Consider the following 22,140-nt stretch of genomic DNA (forward strand, 5'->3'; position numbering starts at 1 on the left):
AAAATCTGGCAAACTATTTGGCTTTAAAAGATCTATAAATAGTTAAGCATGGTAGTGTCCATTAAGTGACCAACTATGGCAGTGCTCCAACGTGTCCTTGTATTGAATCAAAGATGGTGCCGGCCGCGGAGCCGTTTAGTCCATGTACATTTTTTTTATTCTGCTTAAGCCCTTTTGACATTTTGCCTGAAGTGGCAATACATTTAAAAAATTGCCTCCAAGACAAGTCATTATGGAGCTGCTGGACCTTCTCAGACCTGCGCTTGCCAGGCTAATGCGGGGGAACTTTACTTCAAGCCCTGAAGTCCAGCTGCTTGCAGCGCTAAGGTTTTTTGCTACAGGGAGCTTCATCGAGGTCATGGCAAGACCTTGGTGCGGAGGTCTGTCCACACTGTCACCAACGCTCTTCTGCGCCATGCCAGGGATTACATCCAGCTGTCGGCAACACATCAGGAGGTCCAGGAGGTGCACCAGGGCCGTCATGCCATTGCTGGCATCCCCAGAGTCTTGGGCCTTGTGGATGGCACATTCATCCCTATCGCCAATCCATCAGTGATTGATCAGGCGTACATATCGCGAAAGGGATAGGCGTCCATAAACGTGCAGGTTATAGGGGACCATAGGGGTGTGATCTCTGGTGGCAAGGTCCAGCAAAACTACAAGTTCCTCTGACGAGAAGCTTGGTACCCTTTTTTTAACGTTGCTTAATGCAACACACTAAGCTTCCAAGAGTGTGCTGAACTCGTAGTTCACAGCAGACACAGGTGAGCAGAACAATACTAACGCTCGGCTCCAAAGCGAAAAGATGGTGTGCATTGCACCTGCTGCCTTCTTATACTCACGCTGTGATCAGTGGCAGCTGGATGCAATAATTGCATGCCAATGTGCAATTGTGCATTTGCTCGTTTAGTTTACACTTGAAGTCGATTGGTCTATCGAAGCAATATCCCATTTTCATCAGTCACAGACGTGGCGTTGAGAGTGACCGACTGAAAGGGAACTCGAAAAATCATACGTGGGAGGCAGACCTATTAAATACCCTCTAGACATCTCTGTTAAAGTTTTAAACCATTTTATACGCGTTTGCATAAATTCTTCTTTCAGAACGGTCAGTAATGGAAAGATGTCTTAAAACTAATTTTTCCTCTGAAACACAAAAACAAAAAAATTTATATTTTATCTTTTGAGAATGGCCAGCTCTTCTCTGTAATCTTGGCAGTTAAGGGGTTAAGCACTGACAGATAAAAAAAAAACGTGTGTATATATTCACATTTATATGGGAGGATCTATGTGTAATAGATACTCAATAAAGGATCAAACAATAAATATTTATTCTTGTCTTCATTTCTAAATATATATTTGTATGCATCAGTATATAGTCATACATTGTCAATGCACATTGCTATATATTGAAAAATATAAACACAAGTTTTCAATATATGGAAATGTATTAGGTGATAAACTGCATAATATTTTACAGTATATTCCAATATACAGTCATGGCCAAAAATATTGGCACCCTTGGTAAATATGACCAAAGAAGGCTGTGAAAATTCATCTGCCTTGTTAATCCTTTTGATCTTTTATTTAAAAAAATCACAGAAATTTATAATTTCATTGAATAATATTATAAAATGGGGGGAAATAACATTATGAAATAAAGGTAATTTGGCCATGTTTTTGGATCAGATCTTTGATTTGATCTTTGTAAACAGTAAAGAACACTTAAAGAAGTAGGGCTAATTCATACTTTCTTTTTATAGCAGCCAATGGTCCACTCAAACAGCTCAATAATTAACATTATATAACATCTTAAAATGTTGTTATGGGAAATATAAGGTTAGGGGAAGAGTTAAAGGAAAGAAAATATAATTAGCATGGCATAAAATTAATAGAGGTCAATGAAAAATTCACACCATGTCAAAAATGCATATTGGTGTGTGAGTACTGACACTTTACATCATTATTAGTATTCAGTGATTTATTGCATTATGTATTTTTTTTCCTGTTTCTGTTGCCAAAGCTCATAAATGTTATTTGAAGTGTTATTTCCTCTTTATGTCCAGATTTGTACACATTTGCTATATCAGAGTCAGCACCAGTGGGTACCACATTGGGAAGAATAATGGCAGATGATGGTGATGTTGGTCTGAACGCTAAAATGAACTACAGCTTAGAAGATCTTGAGGAGAGCAGCACCTTCACAATCCAGACAGACCCTGACACTCAAGAGGGGATTGTCATACTGGCTCAGGTCTTACAGTACAATACGGATATATGCATATGTAACCATCATCATTTAAGTAAAAAAATAAAAAAATTACTAATAATAATAATAATAATAATAAATAAATACACACACACACATATATATATATATATATATATATATATATATATATATATATATATATATATATATATATATATATATAGTACAGACCAAAAGTTTGGACACACCTTCTCATTCAAAGAGTTTTCTTTATTTTCATGACTATGAAAATTGTAGATTCACACTGAAGGCATCAAAACTATGAATTAACACATGTGGAATTATATATGGAGTTATATACATAACAAAAAAGTGTGAAACAACTGAAAATATGTCATATTCTAGGTTCTTCAAAGTAGCCACCTTTTGCTTTGATTACTGCTGTGCACACTCTTGGCATTCTCTTGATGAGCTTCAAGAGGTAGTCACCTGAAATGGTCTTCCAACAGTCTTGAAGGAGTTCCCCGAAAGATGCTTAGCACTTTTTGGCCCTTTTGCCTTCTGTCTGCGGTCCAGCTCACCCCTAAACCATCTCGATTGGGTTCAGGTCCAGTGACTGTGGAGGCCAGGTCATCTGGCGCAGCACCCCATCACTCTTCTTCTTGGTCAAACCCTTGATGCCTTCAGTGTGACTTTCATAGTAATGAAAATAAAGAAAACTCTTTGAATGAGAAGGTGTGTCCAAACTTTTGGTCTGTACTGTATATATATATATATATATATATATATATATATATATATATATATATATATACAGTATAAATATATATTATATCCATCACTTTTTTTTCACAAATGTTGGGCATGATGTTTTCAGAAACAAATTCAAGACACATTTATATTTGTACAAAATAATTAATATTTTTAGTTAAATATTTTAAGTCATAATTAATATTTTAATTCATAATGTTAATTTTCGAACCAGTAATCACTGAACAACTGTTTTATGTTTGTCTTTAATAAGTGTTCTCTTGTCTCTGTAGCCACTGGATTATGAGACCAAGAGGCGGTTCGTCATTGCTGTAGAAGCCATCAATGCAAACATAGACACACGTTTTATGAATGCATATGAGTTTCATGACAGGACAACAATCAAAATCACTGTGACAAATGTAGACGAACCACCCATATTTTATGAAACACCTTATAATTGGAAAGTTCTAGAAAGTGCCCAAATAGGCACTCAAGTTGGTACAGTCTACGCTAAAGACACTGACACAAACAACAATGACATAAGGTAATTTTTTTTTATCTTCTTTCCTTTCTTATTTTGAACTATATTACCTCCTAAATGTCAGATTAGAAGGACATTACATCTGAGGATACACACTGTGACTCCATGGTGACTCTATAGTGCTTTTAAAATATTGCTTAGTTCATTTTGAACAGTCCATGTCGACTTCTATAAACTTACATTTGCGCTGTTGTAGGAAATTCAGTAGTGAAGGCAAGGAGACTCAGATATCTCTTCTCCAGGATTGCTTATTGAGAATACAGTCATCAAATATAACTGAGGTATTCAATCCTTATCAATATTGGCCTTACACCCAGGGGTGAAACAGAGCTGAGCGAATGTCTAATCTAGATAAATACTAACAATAAAAGGTTTGAGGTCTACATGGTCCTGAGATCTAGAGACAGGTCGGCATTCTTTCAAATTGTAATTCTTATCAAGAATTAATTGAGAAACAGAACTCCATTTATTGCTGCAAGCAGTGATTATCCACCAAGTGGACCATGTCAAGGTCATTTGTATGTGCCACACTTCCTTCTGCCACTCTGTCAACCACAAATGCTGCCACAACCTTGTGATCTGTGATCAAACTATTTGATTTCAATCAGACAATGCGTCTAGACGATATGAGACTGTTTACTTTTTTTTTCATTTATCTCTCTCCAGCGCAATCCTGTGTGAAATTTTGAAAGTCTGCATTTTCAATGTCTTAGCATATTGTTGAACAAATTTATTGAGAGGCGCCTGCAATTTAAAAATAAATAGATAAATCCACATTAAATCCCAAAAGGATTCTGTTCCTTTTGGGCAGAGATAATGACAGTGTTTTTAAAAGTTTTATTGACAACAATATATGAACCAAGTATAGTGACTAGGTAAAACTGACCCCACTACTTTAGTTAAAAAAAGACCCCAAAACCAATAAAAAAAAAAAATAAAAAAAAAAGGAAAAATATATTTTTTTTTAACAACAAACCTTTGGGGAAAACAACTACTAATTATAATAATAATGAATAAAAGGGAGCTGTTTACAAAATATTGACTTTCTGTAGATTAGAATGATTAATCAAATTGTGATTAATGCTGTGAGACCAGAGGAAATAATAATGGTGCTATATAATCTTATGTAGAGTAAATTTATAGTAGATATTGAAGTTGTAATTATAACTGATCGAAGAGCTTGTTGACACCGTTTTCCTATTTTCCTAGTTGAATGTGTTGTTTGGTACAGTTGTTTGTACATTTGGAGCCATCTGGAGAAAGAGACTAAAGGATTCTGAATCTACAGCACCAATACATTGTTTTCCATACTGTCTATGTGCTTGGTCAGAAAGTCCATGATTTTTTTATTTACCTGCTGTTTGTTCATGGTTGAAATCTGCATATGGTAACAAATAGGCGAAGTATACGAAAAAAAAGAACTAAAAATAACAACTGTTTCCCTTGAATAGATACAGCATTTTAAAGAGCAGTGACACACGACAGATGTTCAAAATTGATCCAAGTAATGGGACAGTGTATGTGGCCTACCTTTTGGATCGAGAAACAGCAGCCTGGTACAACTTGACCATCGACGCCAGAGAGAACAGTGAGCACATTTTTGTCACTAGCATGCATTAACCACTGACTAACACATATTTGAATATACATGCAGTAGGTGGACAACCAGAATGGGTAATACCGCCGTGTGTACCACCACCGCACGGCCATGGCGTTAACTGCAAGTCAGTCGCATGTTAAAATAATTTGCGAAACTGCCACCAGATGGTGAAAAAGGGACATATTGCGAACTGAATGTAATTGTAAAATGTTGGCTTGTAAATGGAGATGAAAGGACGAAGTAAAACATCTCAGGTTACGAATGTAACCATGGTTCTCTGAGTAAGGAACAAGACACTGCATCCTCTAGAGGGCGGTTTGGGGAACACCTCGTCGTGACCCATGTCTGAATCATACATTGAAAAAACACCAACGGGTTGGCCGGCAACAGCCTCTGACGTCACTATCGGTACAACTATGAACAGGCATCGGGAGAACACGTCATTCACTTCTTCGTCTGAAGCTTGCATCCGAAGCATTGCAGGGAGCTAGAGGACGCAGTGTCTCATTCTCTACTCAGGGAACCATGGTTACATTCGTAACCTGAGATGTTCCCTTTCACAGTGTCTCAACAGATCCCTAGTAGCAACACCCTGTTTAAATAGGTATCCGAGGACATTTGGGTCGGCGCCCAAGATGAACGGGGCTTTTACCAACTCAAGAAAGGGCACGAAGCAACCGTGCAAAGCCCTCACCATATAGGATTTTAGAAAGAACGCAGAATACTAGCGTGCAAACTTACCACAGTGAAATTTCAGAAAATGTGCAAAGACTTTACATGCACACTTACCCTAGCATGTATTTTCAAACACTGTTCTAAGGAGGGGCTCTCATGGCACTCTGATAGAGCAGCTCATAGATGGAATGGTGCATCTCAAAAAGTATGTTTGGGAGTCATCAACTCAATCTGTGGAAATAATGCTGGAGCCTTCTGGGGAAAAAACAGAGAACTCAGTATGATATGAGAAGAAAACTCAGAATTCAGAGTAGTGCTCTCAAAGGCGACCCTTCTTGGAAAAGGGGAGCGCTACTAAACTACCACGAGAATCGCCTAAATAGCCCCTCATGTTGAGGGAAGTGATGCTTGTAGTGTATGGCCGGACATCAATGAAATTCCCTGCAGTGCTGTGCCAGACCTGAAGATCAAGGAGGCTCCCGAAGAAACCTATGATCTCAGCTGCCAAATAACGGAACATGAAGCCGGATGGCTGGTGCTGACAAGTGTTTTGTAAACACTGTAACTGAGCACTGCAAAAGAAACTCACAGAGTTTATTAGTAGACACATAACCACCAGCAATTTAATACACATAAGTATATACAGAAAGGGTTACATACTCAACCACCCTACTGTGCTGAAGTCCTGCTCAAGGTGCACCTCCTTTTAGTCTGGACCATCTGTAGGGTGGTTGCATTATGCGAGAGGTTTCCCCCTAACCATGATCAGGTGTAAAGCTGGTGGTTACAGGGGAACTAGGAAGGGGAGGGTAAAAGCAGAAGTTAAAAATCCCTAAAGGGAGTAGATACTTCAGTATAGCTCTGATTCAGATGAGAACGCTGCCTCGTCTGGATCACATCCCTTAGGTTCTGCTTACCTCCTTGAGACCCACGATTCCTCTTAGCCCTGCCCGCAGGTGGGGGATGAGCGCAAGTCGCGACACTAGCCTTCTGTGCCCTTCTTTGATCCTGAGATCGAGACAGGCCAGGACCCCTATATTGTTTAGGCTCAGACCTGGACCTTCGTGGCACGAAGGATCTGAAAGCAGCGGAGCATGCCTTAGTCTCCCTGAACTTCTCGATCACCATCTCAACTGAAATACTGTAAAGCTCAGAAGGCGAAACCTGAGCATCGAGAAGAAAGCCTTTTCTTTCTTCCCGATGTCTGCCAGGTTCATCCACAGACGTCTCTCCGCCACCACCATGGCCGCCATAGTCCTGCCCATGGCAAAGGTGGTAGCATGGAAAGAGATCTGTGGTGCGGCGCAGCTCAGCTACCTGATCAGGAAAAAGGCCTCACCTCTATCCAGGTCTCTTAGCAGATCAGACTGATATGCTTGAAGCACCACCATCGTGTGTAATAAAGCCACAGCCTGACCTGCTGCTGCATATGCCTTGCCATTTAAGCGAGATGTATTTCTTGAAGGGGCTTAGATGGCAAGGAGGGAGATTAAGAGAGAATGTCTCCCCCGCAGAAAAAAAGCTCTTTCTACAGGGGGCATTCTCTCATATCCGTTTTCGCACAACTCTTCTGCCGAAACCGATGGATGCAAGAAAAAAATGGCCTCTTTAATTTTTATTAGATCTCTGTACACCAAATTAGTAAAGCTGAAAATAGTTTATATTTTGTTTTTATTTTCTCCCTGTGCTTAACATCAACTTACCAAAAGTTACTATGGATGAAAATTAGCCAGTGTTGGCTAAATCTGGCACTTTTTACATATTTATGTATTATTAATGTGCATTGTCCATGATAAAAATAAAAAAAAGAAAATCGAAAAATGATCACTGCACTGCCACTTCTGCTCTGCTCCTGCTACATGCTGCAACACTACCTCTGTTTTGGCTGTGAATACTCTAATCTGTTAAAAAATATGCTTACATTCTGCTTATGTGTGCGGTGTGAAACCAGCTTGAAATTGTCAATCTTGCTTTGTACTACAGGCCACTGCTCTGCAAAACAAACCAAGGCCATTTTTTTAAAATAATAAAATAAAACAAACTAAACTACACAGTGGGGTAAAACACAGCAGCAGGAGGACAGGGCTAGCTGGGCAGACATGAGGGGGGGGGGGGCAAACACAGATCAACATGAAACAATGAACTGGCACAGGACAGAAAACTCTGGGAGAATAAATAGGGCAGCAATCTAGGAGGGTAACAAGGGAGGACAGGTGAGGAAGATGAACCAATAATGGGTTAAAAAGTAAGATAAGATAAACTTTATTGTCCCAAAGGAAATTTGTTTTAGACACACAGTATAGCTGCTGCTTAACACAATAACATGCTAAATACATATAATACAAAGAGAGAACATCACTGCCCTACTCACAATATACATTATACACAATATATAAACTAAATTGAACCCTACCCAGTGTTCAACACACCCTTGGTCAACATAAACATATCTTATAATTAAAATATTATAATTGTTGACCTCTGCCTAACATATGGTATAATGCTTTAATAGACAGTGGGACAAAAGAGTTCTTGAAATGGTTAAGCCTACATTTGGGAACTCGAAAGCGTCTTCCCGAGGGAAGAAGTTGGTACTCAGAGTGAAGGACATGAGTAGGATCTGAAATAATTTTTTGGGCCTGTCTAGTAATGGTTTCTTCAAAAATAGCCTGAAGTGTAGGATGCTGCTTAACCCCCATCATTTTCATGGCTCTCTGTGTTAACCGTGTTATTTGGGCTTTAAGTGTACACTAAGGTTTCCAAACCAGGCTGAGATGCCATATCAAAAAATGCTCTCAATTACAGCATGGTAAAAGAGAAGCAACACTTTCTGGTTGACTACAAAGACTCTCAACCTTCGAAGAAAGTACAGACGCTGTTGGACCTTAGTACAAACGTTTTCCACAGGAGTACTCCATGTAAGTTTATTATCAATGTGAATGCCCAGATATCTGTAAGAGTCCACCTAGGCTATATTCTGACCGTTAAAGACCACTGGTGAGTGGTCTCCGGTGGATTTAGGGTCAAACATAATCTCCACTGTCTTCTTTGTGTTGATGCTAAGGAAATGGTTATCACATTTACTGGACAAAATTCTGGACCTCATGTTTGTAAGTAAGAACATCTGATGTTCCAGAAATGAGACCCAGAATAGCTGTATCATCAGAGAACTTAATCATGTAATTGTTGCCAGTACTGCATGCACATTCGTTATTGTATAATGTGAATAATAATATAATGGAGAACTAACACACCCATGTGGGCCACCTGTGCTGATGTTCATAAGTTCAGACAATGACTTATTCACCCTGACCTGCTGACTACGATTGGTAAGAAATGAGTGGAACCACTTAAAAACGAAGGGATTGACATTCATCTGCTGCATTTTTTTCAGAAGAATATGAGGCTGCAAGGTGTTAAAGGCTGAACTAAAATCGACAAACAGCAGTCTACCCTAGGAATCTCAAGATGTTTAGTTACTAGGTGCAGTAGACTGTTGATTGCATCATCGGTGCCTCTTCAGTGTTTATAAGCAAACTGATATGGATCTAACTGTGGACCTACTTCCAGTTTTAGATGGTTTGTAATAAACTTTTCCATACACTGCATCACAACAGAGGTTAAAACAATAGGTCTAAAATCATTGTTCTCCCGTGGACAAGATTTTTTTAGGAATAGAAGTAATAATTGTCTTCTTCCATAGAGTTGGTACTGTGTGAGAGTTTAGGGACATCTGGAAGATAGGGCACCAGACTAATGCCAGTTCCTCTGCGTATGTTCTTAATAAAAAAGGAGAAATGCCATCTGGACATGTGGCCTTATTAACATTAACTTCCTTAAAAATCTTGTTACTGGTTTTAGGGTCAATCTCCAATCTATCAGCATCATTGATAGCAATACTGTCAAGCAACGAATCACATTCAGCAGAGAAATTATAATAGTCAAACCTCTTATAAAAATAGTTCAACTCATTTGCTTTTGCCAGTTCATCTGTAGCATGCAAGGACTTGTCCGTTGATTTCATGTTAGTTGCTATTTTCATTGAGTCCCATAGTTTTTTAGAGTTAATGTTTTGAAAGTTTTCCTCTATCAGTCCCCTGTGATGTTCTTTTGCTTCTTTAAGCCTGTGGTTTAACTCCTTTTGTACTTTTGTATTTAAGTTGTAGATTACCTTTAATCTTAAATGCTTGATGTTTTCCTGTTAATACAGTCCTTCACTTCCTTTGTGATATAGGGTTTGTTGTTGGGATAGACTTTTACTTTCTTTTTTGGAATCACACCATCAACACAGAATTTAATATAATCTGTAGTGACTACTGTGGCATCATCCAGGCTTGATTCCCTGTAAAATAAGTCCCAATCCTTGCATAGAAAACAGCCTTTCAATGCTTCTATGCTGTCTTCTGAGCATACGTTAATAGATTTCACCAGGGGTTTAGAACATTTAAGGGCAGTCTTATAGGTAGGGACCAATTGTACAGTATTGTGATCAGAATTAGACAAAGCTGGTTTAGCTATGGCTGTGTAGGCATGTTTTAAGTTACCATAGCATTTGTCTAGAATCCGATTTTTCCTGGTGTGACTAATGTACTGGTGTAATTAATATACTGTTCAAACCCCGACAGGGCAGTATTCAAATCACAATGATTAAAGTCTCCCATGATGAAAATAAGGGCATTTGGAGTACGTTCTAATTGTTCGTGAAAGCAGTCTGCCACCTGTGTAGCAGCCTGTAAGGGGTTGCCATTGGGGGGTACATAAACAGAGCAGATGAGAATATTACCAAACTCTCGGGGTAGGTAAAATGGCCTGAGACTTACACATAACAGTTCAACTATAAAGCTGCAGATTTTCTCCCGAACTGTGTATTATCTACATCACTAGTATAATATCTAAAAAGCAGATAAACATGAAGGATACAAATAATTTAATCAAGGTAAAGCTTTAAGCATTTAAACAAGGTTTATGTAGGGCAGGGATAGGCAACTCCGGTCCTGGATGGCCACTATCCTGCAGAGTTTAGCTTCAGCCCTCATAAAAACTCACCTGCCTGTATCTATCTAGTAATCCTGAAAACACTGATTGCCTTGTTCAGGTTTATTTAATTATGGTTGGAGCTAAACTCTGCAGGATAGTGGCCCTCCAGGACTGGAGTTGCCTATCCCTGATGTAGGGTGACCATATGAGCCATTTTCCCAGGACGTGTCCTTGCCAAGATTTCTATATTGCCTAAAACATCCAAAGTAGTTTGACCAATAACATGCAGGTGTTACATAATCAACCAATCATGGCGTGTGAGAAGGTGAGATCTACAGAGAACGATCAAAGCAATCCAAATACACGTACACTTTAGGTGTTTGTTTGTTCATTCAACTTGAAGCATCGCTGCACACCGATCATTTTATGACACCAAAGTACCAAGAGAGTGATTTGAATGCATAAGGAGCCATCTGCTCTGTTCTCTATGGCTCTTAAGAATGTCATACAATGATCGATCTGCACAGCACAAACAGCCAAAATCTGGAAACTTTAGGCCAGGGATAGGCAACTCCGGTCCTGGAGGGCCACTATCCTGCAGAGTTTAGCTTCAGCCCTCATAAAAACTCACCTGCCTGTATCTATCTAGTAATCCCGAAAACACTGATTGCCTTATTCAGGTGTATTTAATTAGGGTTGGAGCTAAACTCTGCAGGATAGTGGCCCTCCAGGACCGGAGTTGCCTATCCCTGCCCTAGGAGACTATGAATAAAGGCTACATGACTTTGCAAGCATTTGACATATTAAATAGTATCATTCTGTGTCTATTTCAGTGCGCAACAGCTTTTTCCACATAGTATAATGCTCTTTCATGTAATTAAATGTGCTGTAATCCAAACGGTTGCATTTCTAAATTAGAGTAATGAAATTAGCATTTGACTCAAAAAATAATGAAAAACACATGAAGGGGAGATGGCCACAATACAGAGAATTGGATGAATATTAAAATCAAACAGGAATAAGAATAATTGTTGCTTTTGTATTTTTAGAAATAAAAATTGCCAAATAAACTGAACAGCTGTGGTGGTGGTTACGGCATATATCTTGAAATAGCCTTCCATCTGGCATCGTTCCTTTCCATACAGTGATTAGCTTCTTTTTCGACTGGTTTGTGCTCAAAAAATGACACAAATATTATAAGAAAGAGTGTGAGAGTGAGACACACTTTCATTATTGCTCTGCATACAGCAGCCTTACTAATGTGTTCTGCATCCTTGATGTTATATAGAAAACTACCATTTGAAAATGGTAGTGCTCAAATAAATATGCATGCGGATATGGCAAAAAATTCTAAATAATTCTCTCCTGATGTAAAAGTCAAAGTCACCTTTATTTATATAGCGCTTTAAACAAAATACATTGCGTCAAAGCAACTGAACAACATTCATTAGAAAAACAGTGTCAATAATGCAAAAATGATTGTTAAAAGCAGTTCATCATTGGATTCAGTTGTCATCTCTGTTCAGTTAAATAGTGTCTGTGCATTTATTTGCAATCAAATCAACGATATCGCTGTAGATGAAGTGTCATAGAGTTGAGCACCCTGTGTGCTATTTTTCAAAGAAATTTGCCCTTATTCTTGCTCTGAACCATGTTGATGTGTATGTTTCATCCAGTGTTTCACTGATTGTGTACACTGATCATAATCCCCTAGTGTTCCTCCATAGTATGAGAAACTCTAACCAGCGCTTAATGCGATGGAGCCTGTTCTTGCAGGTATATGACCTTTCAGTCCGCCACATTCGTGGAAAGGACAATGTTTTGGCAGTTGCTTTGTCAAGGTCGTAAGTGCTTGTTTATATTTCATGTACTTGTTGACTTTGCCATATGTTATTCCATAGCAATGTTTTAAGGGTGGGAGTGTTATGTGGGAGTGTTCTAATCTGTGATTTGTTGCAGTTTCCCTGGTAGCTTACCTGCAATCAATGGGTTAATTGGTACCACCTGAAGGGAGCCACTTAAAGTCTTGGACACATGCTCTCACTCTCTCTCTCTCTCGTCTTGCAGCTAGCACTGCAGCAGTAGTGTTTCTGCTTCTACAGTCCCCTTTTTCTTTTAATATTAAATAAACTTAATTTTGATTGGCAAACTTTGTTGTAGTGTCCTTTATGTTGCATCCCTAGAGCCAGGGTTGTAACATTCCCGAACAGGGCTCCTTTTGCTTTAATTACTGCCTCAATTCGGCGTGGCATGGAGGTGATCAGTTTGTGGCACTGCTGAGGTGGTATGGAAGCCCAGGTTTCTTTGACAGTGGCCTTCACCTCATCTGCATTTTTTGGTCTCTTCTTTCTCATTTTCCTCTTGACAATACCCCATAGATTCTCTTTGGGGTTCAGGTCTGGTGAGTTTGGTCATTTAATCAACTTTTTGTGATTTTGGCAGTGTGGGCAGATGCCAAATCCTGCTGTAAAAATGAAATAATCATCTTCAAATAGCTGGTCAGCAGAAGGAAGCATGAAGTGCTCCAAAATGTATTGGTAAACGGGTGCAGTGAAAACACAATGGACCAACACCAGCAGATGAAATTTGACCGCAAATCATCCCAGACTGTGGAAACTTAACACTGGACTTCAAGCAACTTGGGCTATGGGCGTCTCCACCCTTCCTCCAGACTCAGGATCTTGGTTTCCAAATAAAATACAAAACTTGCTCTCATCTGAAAACAGGACTTTGGAACACTGGGCAACAGTCCAGTTCTTCTCCTTAGCCCAGCTAAGACACCTTTGACGTTGTCTGTGGTTCCATTAAAGGATTTTTAGGCTGCATTAATTAGGTAAACCGGAACCGGGAACACTTCACATATCACCCTATGTACTTGCTACATCATTAGAAGAATGGCATCTACTCTAATATTTGTCTGTTTCTCTCTTATTCCAAGGTCACCATAGCCACCAGATCCAGTCTGTATCCAGATCAGAGGGTCATGCAGTCACCCGGATCCAGTACGTATCCAGACCAGATGGTGGATCAGCACCTAGAAAGGACCTCTACTGCCCTGAAAGACAGCGGAGACCAGGACAACTAGAGCCCCAGATACAGATCCCCTGTAAAGACCTTGTCTCAGAGGACCACCAGGACAAGACCACAGGAAACAGATGATTCTTCTGCACAATCTGACTTTGCTGCAGCCTGGAATTGAACTACTGGTTTCGTCTGGTCAGAGGAGAACTGGCCCCCCAATTGAGCCTGGTTTCTCCCAAGGTTTTTTTCTCCATTCTGTCACCGATGGAGTTTTGGTTCCTTGTCGCTGTCGCCTCTGGCTTGCTTAGTTGGGGTCACTTCATCTACAGTGATATCGTTGACTTGATTGCAAATAAATGCACAGACACTATTTAACTGAAAAGAGATGACATCACTGAATTCAATGATGAACTACCTTTAACTATCATTTTGCATTATTGACACACTGTTTTCCTAATGAATGTTGTTCAGTTGCTTTGACGCAATGTATTTTGTTTAAGCGCTATATAAATAAAGGTGACTTGATTGACTTGACTTGGTTCAGCAAATTTCTTGACACGTCTGTGTGTGGTGGCTCTTGATGCCTTGACCCCAGCCTCAGTCCATTCCTTGAAGTTCACTCAAATTATTGAATCAATTTTGCTTGACAATCCTCATAAGGCTGTGGTTCTCTCGGTTGGTTGTGCATCTTTTTCTTCCACACTTTTTCCTTTCACTCAACCTTCTGTTAACATGCTTGGATACAGCACTCTGTAAAAAGCCAGCTTCTTTGACAATGAATGTTTGTGGCTTACCCTTCTTGTGAAGGGTGTCAATGATTGTCTTCTCGACAACTGTCAGATCAGCAGCCTAGTGAACCAAACTGAAAGACCATTTTGAAGGCTCAGGAAACCTTTGCAGGTGTTTTGAGTTGATTGGCATGTCACCAAATTCTAATTTGTTGAGAATTGGTGGGTTTTTGTTAAATTTATATCATTACAATTAAAAGAACCAAAGACCTAAACTACTTCAGTCTGTGTGCATTGAATTTATTTAATACACAAGTTTCACAATTTGAGTTGAATTACTGAAATAAATGAACTTTTCCATGACATTCTAATTTATTGAGATGTACCTGTTATGGGAAAATTCTTGGACAAGAAAGCCCATAAAGTCATATCCCAGTTAACGACTTACTAAACTGAGCTCCTGAAATGAGGAGACCTTTTCATGTGTCTTTTCGGGCACTTCTATGGCACTGTTTATCCCATAGGTCTTCAACCCTTCTACTGGGGACCCATTGTCCTGAAAAGTTCATTTCCAAACTGCTTCAGTGCACCTGGCTTCTGACTTTTCAAGTGATCCTGAAGACCTTGATTAGCTGGTTCAGCTGTGTTTGATCAAGGTTGCAGCTGAAGTCCCAGGAGCAGGCTTGAAGTCAAAGTCAAAGTCACCTTTATTTATATAGCGCTTTAAACAAAATACATTGCGTCAAAGCAACTGAACAACATTCATTAGGAAAACAGTGTCAATAATGCAAAAATGATAGTTAAAGGCAGTTCATCATTGGATTCAGTTATGTCATCTCTGTTCAGTTAAATAGTGTCTATGCATTTATTTGCAATCAAGTCAACGATATCACTGTAGATGAAGTGTCCCCAACTAAGCAAGCCAGAGGCGACAGCGGCAAGGAACCGAAACTCCATCGGTGACAGAATGGAGAAAAAAACCTTGGGAGAAACCAGGCTCAGTCGGGGGGCCAGTTCTCCTCTGACCAGACGAAACCAGTAGTTCAATTCCAGGCTGCAGCAAAGTCAGATTGTGCAGAAGAATCATCTGTTTCCTGTGGTCTTGTCCTGGTGCTCCTCTGAGACAAGGTCTTTACAGGGGATCTGTATCTGGGGCTCTAGTTGTCCTGGTCTCCGCTGTCTTTCAGGGATGTAGAGGTCCTATTTAGGTGCTGATCCACCATCTGGTCTGGATACGTACTGGATCCGGGTGACTGCAGTGACCCTCTGATCTGGACACAGACTGGATCTGGTGGCCACGGTGACCTCGGAACAAGAGAGAAACGGACAAATATTAGCATAGATGCCATTCTTCTAATGATGTAGCAAGTACATAGGGTGTTATGGGAAGTGTTTCCGGTTCCGGTTTACCTAATTAATGCAGCCTAAAATTCATTTAACGGATTTGGATATTAAAAGCATATTAGTATGTTATGTGTATGCCAGGTTAAAGAGATGGGTCTTTAATATAGATTTAAACTGCAAGAGTGTGTCTGCCTCCCGAACAATGTTAGGTAGGTTATTCCAGAGTTTAGGCGCCAAATAGGAAAAGGATCTGCCGCCCACAGTTGATTTGATATTCTAGGTATTATCAAATTGCCTGAGTTTTGAGAACGTAGCGGACGTAGAGGATTATAATGTAAAAGGAGCTCATTCAAATACTGAGGTGCTAAAGCATTCAGGGCTTTATAAGTAATAAGCAATATTTTAAAATCTATACGATGTTTGATAGGGAGCCAGTGCAGTGTTGACAAGACCGGGCTAATATGGTCATACTTCCTGGTTCTAGTAAGAACTCTTGCTGCTGCATTTTGGACTAGCTGTAGTTTGTTTACTAAGCGTGCAGAACAACCACCCAATAAAGCATTACAATAATCTAACCTTGAGGTCATAAATGCATGGATTAACATTTCTGCATTTGACATTGAGAGCATAGGCCGTAATTTAGATATATTTTTGAGATGGAAAAATGCAGTTTTACAAATGCTAGAAACGTGGCTTTCTAAGGAAAGATTGCGATCAAATAGCACACCTAGGTTCCTAACTGATGACGAAGAATTGACAGAGCAACCATCAAGTCTTAGACAGTGTTCTAGGTTATTACAAGCAGAGTTTTTAGGTCCTATAATTAACACCTCTGTTTTTTCAGAATTTAGCAGTAAGAAATTATTCGTCATCCAGTTTTTTATATCGACTATGCAATCCATTAGTTTTTCAAATTGGTGTGTTTCACCGGGCTGCGAAGAAATATAGAGCTGAGTATCATCAGCATAACAGTGAAAGCTAACACCATGTGGGGCGGCAGTGGCTCAGTGGTTCATGTAGGTTGTCTACAAACCGGAAGGTTGGTGGTTCAATCCCCGGCTCCACCTGACCAAGTGTCGAGGTGTCCTTGAGCAAGACACCTTATCCCAGCTGCTCCCGACAAGCTGGATGGCGCCTTGAATGGCTGACACCGCAGTCGGTGTATGAATGAGTGTGTGAATGGGTGAATGTGAGGCAAATTGTAAAAGCGCTTCGGATGGCCATGTGGTCTGTTGAAAGTGCTATATAAATGCAGTCCATACCATTTACCATGTTTCCTGATGATATCTCCCAAGGGTAACATATAAAGCGTGAAGAGTAGCGGCCCTAGTACTGAGCCTCGAGGTACTCCATACTGCACTTGTGATCGATAGGATACATCTTCATTCACTGCTACGAACCGATGGCGGTCATATAAGTACGACTTAAACCATGCTAATGCACTTCCACTGATGCCAACAAAGTGTTCAAGTCTATGCAAAAGAATGTTGTGGTCAATTGTGTCAAACGCAGCACTAAGATCCAATAAAACTAATAGAGAGATACACCCACGACCAGATGATAAGAGCAGATCATTTGTAACTCTAAGGAGAGCAGTCTCAGTACTATGATACGTTCTAAATCCTGACTGGAAATCCTCACATATACCATTTTTCTCTAAGAAGGAATATAATTGTGAGGATACCACCTTTTCTAGTATCTTGGACAGAAAAGGGAGATTCGAGATTGGTCTATAATTAACTAGTTCTTTGGGGTCAAGTTGTGGTTTTTTGATGAGAGGCTTAATAACAGCCAGTTTGAAGGTTTTGGGGACATATCCTAATGACAATGAGGAATTAATAATAGTCAGAAGAGGATCTATGACTTCTGGAAGCACCTCTTTTAGGAGCTTAGATGGTATAGGGTCTAACATACATGTTGTTGGTTTAAATGATTTAACAAGTTTATACAATTCTTCCTCTCTTATGGTAGAGAAAGAGTGGAACTGTCCCTCAGGGGGTCTATAGTGCACTGTCTGATGTGATACTGTGGCTGACGGCTGAATGGTTGCAATTTTATCTCTAATAGTATCGATTTTAGAAGTAAAGTAGTTCATAAAGTCATTACTGCTGTGGTGTTGGGAAATGTCAACACTTGTTGAGGCTTTATTTTTCGTTAATTTAGCCACTGTATTGAATAAATACCTGGGGTTATGTCTATAGGGTCATGTTATTTAATTCTCATAATAATTTTTCTTTTATCACAAATCATTTATAGTTTGTTAAACACATTTTTATGTCAAAAGAGACCAGAAGCTTACTTTTTTTTTTCATTGTGTTCCGCTTTTATACACTTCTCTGAGTCCATAGGGTATGTTATTTAACCAAAGTTAGAAAACTCCCTTAGCTCTTCTTAACTATAACTGATGCGCAGTGAAGAATAAAATGTATGTTTTACTGCATCTTTCAGGTGATGAGCAGCTGTCCTCTTCAGTGTCTTTGCACATAACACTCCTTGACATCAATGATAACGTGCCCACCTTGTCACAAGACTATCAGCCCTATGTGTGTGAGGATACACAGGCAGGAGAGGTAACACGTACAAGGAAAAAGTTTAAATCTTTCTAATTTTTCCATTGGCTGTGCAAGTATAGAGCTTTCTCGTTCTCTAAAGAGAATTGCTTGCTCATTTTGCTCACCCATTTTAGTCAAAATATGGCCTGTTGGCAAGGATCTAACTATTTGAGTTTGAACTGTTAATAAATTGAGGTACACGTTCAGATTATGTGTTCTCTGTTTGTCTCATTTAAAGCTAATTGAGTTGATCAGTGCCACTGATGCAGATGATCCTGTAGACGGCCATCATTTCTATTTCTCCATGATCCCAGACAAACACATCAACCCGAACTTCACCATCAGAGACAACCAAGGTATGTCACAACATGAGCTTTCTAAGTTTAGAATGGCTGGTTTCACACAACTTACACCTGTGCAAAAACAGTAAGTGGTGGTATTTATTCGGTTGCCTATGTTAAGTGTCAATTTTTCACACAAAAAATGTGAGAAGCACTGTGCTAAATAATTTTGCCCAAACTGCGAGTAGAGCTTCATGCTGATTATTCACACTGCACAATTTTTTAAGTCAGACATTTCCCCACCATTTTTGCCAGGGTCGATATTGTCCCTACCACTTTTTGAAAGTAATTGAAAAATATCTTCCATAATGTATGTATTAAAGGCGATAACAAGATCAACAAATCATTCTTCATAATCTAATTAGGGAGATAAAAAAGACTCCTTACTCATGCATAACTCACGCAGTGCAATAACGATGTGGTTTGCAGATGTTGCACTTTTTTTCCTAATATAATTATATCATTTATTTATTTAAAAAATTGAGTGCTTCCTTGTGCTAAGTAGGCCTGCCCTCTACTAAAGATTTTTTCTAGTCAACTAGTCGCACGTTATATTCAATTAATTAATATAATAATATATTAACCATACATTAATATATGGGGAGACATATTAGAGCCTATTCTGCGCTCAAGCTCACGCATACAGCAATTGCCTCAAAGCCCCAGAAAAGTAATTATGAATGTTTCAGGGAAAAAAATTTACATTTTAATTATTTATTAATAAACTAGTGCTTTCTGAGTTAGTGTTGGGGGCAAAGATGAGGTTTGCTGAATGCCGACGCTGACTCGCCATCTCCACAGGTACGTGCTTTTAAAGGGGTCATATGATGCGATTTAAATTTTTCCATTTCTTTGGAGTGTTACAAGCTCTTGGTGCATAATGAAGTTCTGTAAAGTTACAAAGGCTAAAGTCTCAAATCCAATTATCAAAGTCAAAACTCTGCCACACCCCTCAAAACACCTTGTTTAAACACACCCCCACATATCTACTTCACTATGTGGAAATAATTGCGTAATGCAGCTCAAATGTTCATGCAAAGAAAGAAGTTTCAGTAACCACAGTTAGTGTTGAAGCAGCAATGTCAGGGAGATACTATGTGTATCTAGGCAAAAGTTCTTTATTTGGCCTTCCAAAAGTAGATGCATTTAGGAATCGTTAAGATTACCTACAACAGAACAGCAACACATTTTGTGGACCACTGTTTCATGAACCTAGGAGAGGATGTAATTTAGACTTTGCTATGACAATCTGGCGCTTCTGAATCAGCTACTTTAAGTATGTTATTAGTTTAAATATTTGCTATTGATTGTTCAAATGCGTGTTGCTTGTATGTGTGTGTGAGAGAGAGTGAGAGAGAGAGAGACAGTCAGCTGTCTTAACCGTCCATTGTTTATGTTCTGTAAACACATACAAGATTCATCTCTGTGTCTGTCACGTGACTCTGTACCTCTTTCGGGCTTGAACTGATGGTAAAACTAAGGACATTATTAACTGTCTTTACATTTATTTTGAAAGATGATTATGGAAAGGGGCGTTATATTTAAGAGTGCTTGCAGTGATCGGCCAATCACAATACACTGGGTCAGTTGGCCAATCAGAGCAGACTGTGCTTGTCGGAAGGAGGGACTTTGTAGAAAACTATGTATTTGAGAGAGGGGGGCATAGAGGACCTACAATAATGTACAGTATTTGAAATATAATGTGTTTTTGAACATTAAAGCATTTCAACATATTCTATTAAAGCAAATACACAAAATAATTATCTTTAAAAAAGCATCATATGACCCCTTTAATAGAAATGCACCTTTTCATATGGACTACAAAATTAAATTTTAAATGCCATTTTTGTAGCATTTTAAAAACATCAAACAGCAACTCATTTGAACTGAGCATGCTTTATACTTGCCGCGCCAGCAGGGGAGCAAAGGTGCGCTCAACAAAAATGATACACATATTTATTTTTCACACTAAAGTAAAGTGAAAGACTGCTTCTTAAACTAGAGAAGGTAAAGTGTTGGGTGGGGCATGGGGACATGCAAGCACTGTCATCAGCAGAAAGTTTAGTTTTACTTTTACTTTTATTTTTGTTTCGTTTTAATTTTGAAAAGCTTATCTTTGCTTTTTACCTCATGATATGCTATGGAGGGTCTCTTTAATTAATTAATTAATTAATTTTATTTAATTTTTTATATTCCTCAGTGTTGCTAAACGTTCTTTAATCTTTTAGTTATTATATAGCCTAATACAGAATGTAGTGTAGGCCTATGCCATGCCTCATTTTATTTGTTTTTGTTAATAAACGTTTTGTAAGCAAGTTTTTCATTTAATCTTACGATTATATTGTTACTGTACATTTTAATTAAAAATAACAATGAAAACATCTTTTTTTTGTCTTAAAAGGTGAAAGGTGTATAGATTTAAGCAATAAGACAATTATCTTTTATTGTAAAACCTAACAAGATCACAAAATCGAAAGTGAAAATACCCAAAGCTAGGCTTATAACATAGCAAAAGAGAAATCACAAAATAATACTACTGATGAAAAAATAATGGTTTGAATGTTAACCACTTTCGTTTCCATATAACTATAAACTATGATAAAAGTTCATCAGCAAGCATTGATTAATAGCAAAAAAACCTAACAAGATCACGAAATCGAAAGTGAAAGCACCCGAAGCTGGGCTTATTACATAGCAAAAGAGGAACTCCCATTCTCAAAATTAAAATCACAAATAATACTACTGACGAAACATAATGGTATGAATGTTAACCACTTTCGTTTCCATATCACTATAAACTATCATAGAAGTTCATCAGCAAGCATTGATTAATAGCAAAAAAACTATGCTCATGGGACCAACTGAGAAAGTTAGCCACAAAAGAGTGACCAGTGAGAAGAATGATTCTGAAGCCCTGAATTGCCCAGTTCCTCCTGACAATGACCTAGCATCCCTTAACACCTGTGTTTAAAATTCTCTGGTGCCACCCCTGGTACATTAATGTACTTCTGAAAAGTGAAAATTCAGTTTTTCCAACTCTAAACCCAGTCTCCAAGTAAATTAGGTTATTAAATAAAAAACTATCAAAACAAGTTGCATGGTGTCACCACCACTTTCCAAGCAAAGTTACACTTATACTGGCTGCAGGTCATTGCCGATGTAGAATTCAGTCTCATTTCACACAGCAGGCGATTCTTTTAGATCGCATCTTTCATAATTCACTGGCATGAACGAGCACCACGTGAACGAGCACCGTGTAAACAAGCACCAATTTGCCTCCGATTTTAGGTATTTGTCAGCGATTTTTCAAAACCTGTCTGTAATAGAAAATTTGGGTTAAAATCGTGCAGTGTGAACTCGGCATAAGTCAGTTATAACTTCAGGGGTATCAGGCCA

General features: G+C 38.9%; 1 protein-coding gene across 1 annotated transcript in view; it reads left to right on the top strand.

Moving 5' to 3' along the window:
• The window catches only part of cdh19 (cadherin 19, type 2), a 46,785-nt gene that overhangs the window by 6,333 nt on the left and 18,312 nt on the right, over positions 1-22,140 (top strand). Inside the window, exons 3-7 of the mRNA XM_059534578.1 lie at positions 2,067-2,254; positions 3,256-3,509; positions 4,958-5,094; positions 18,300-18,421; positions 18,642-18,759. Coding sequence (XP_059390561.1) covers positions 2,067-2,254; positions 3,256-3,509; positions 4,958-5,094; positions 18,300-18,421; positions 18,642-18,759 — 819 coding nt within the window. The remainder of the gene's footprint in view (positions 1-2,066; positions 2,255-3,255; positions 3,510-4,957; positions 5,095-18,299; positions 18,422-18,641; positions 18,760-22,140) is intronic.

Source organism: Carassius carassius, chromosome 42 (genome assembly GCF_963082965.1).
Source record: "Carassius carassius chromosome 42, fCarCar2.1, whole genome shotgun sequence".
Classification (NCBI taxonomy): domain Eukaryota; kingdom Metazoa; phylum Chordata; class Actinopteri; order Cypriniformes; family Cyprinidae; genus Carassius; species Carassius carassius.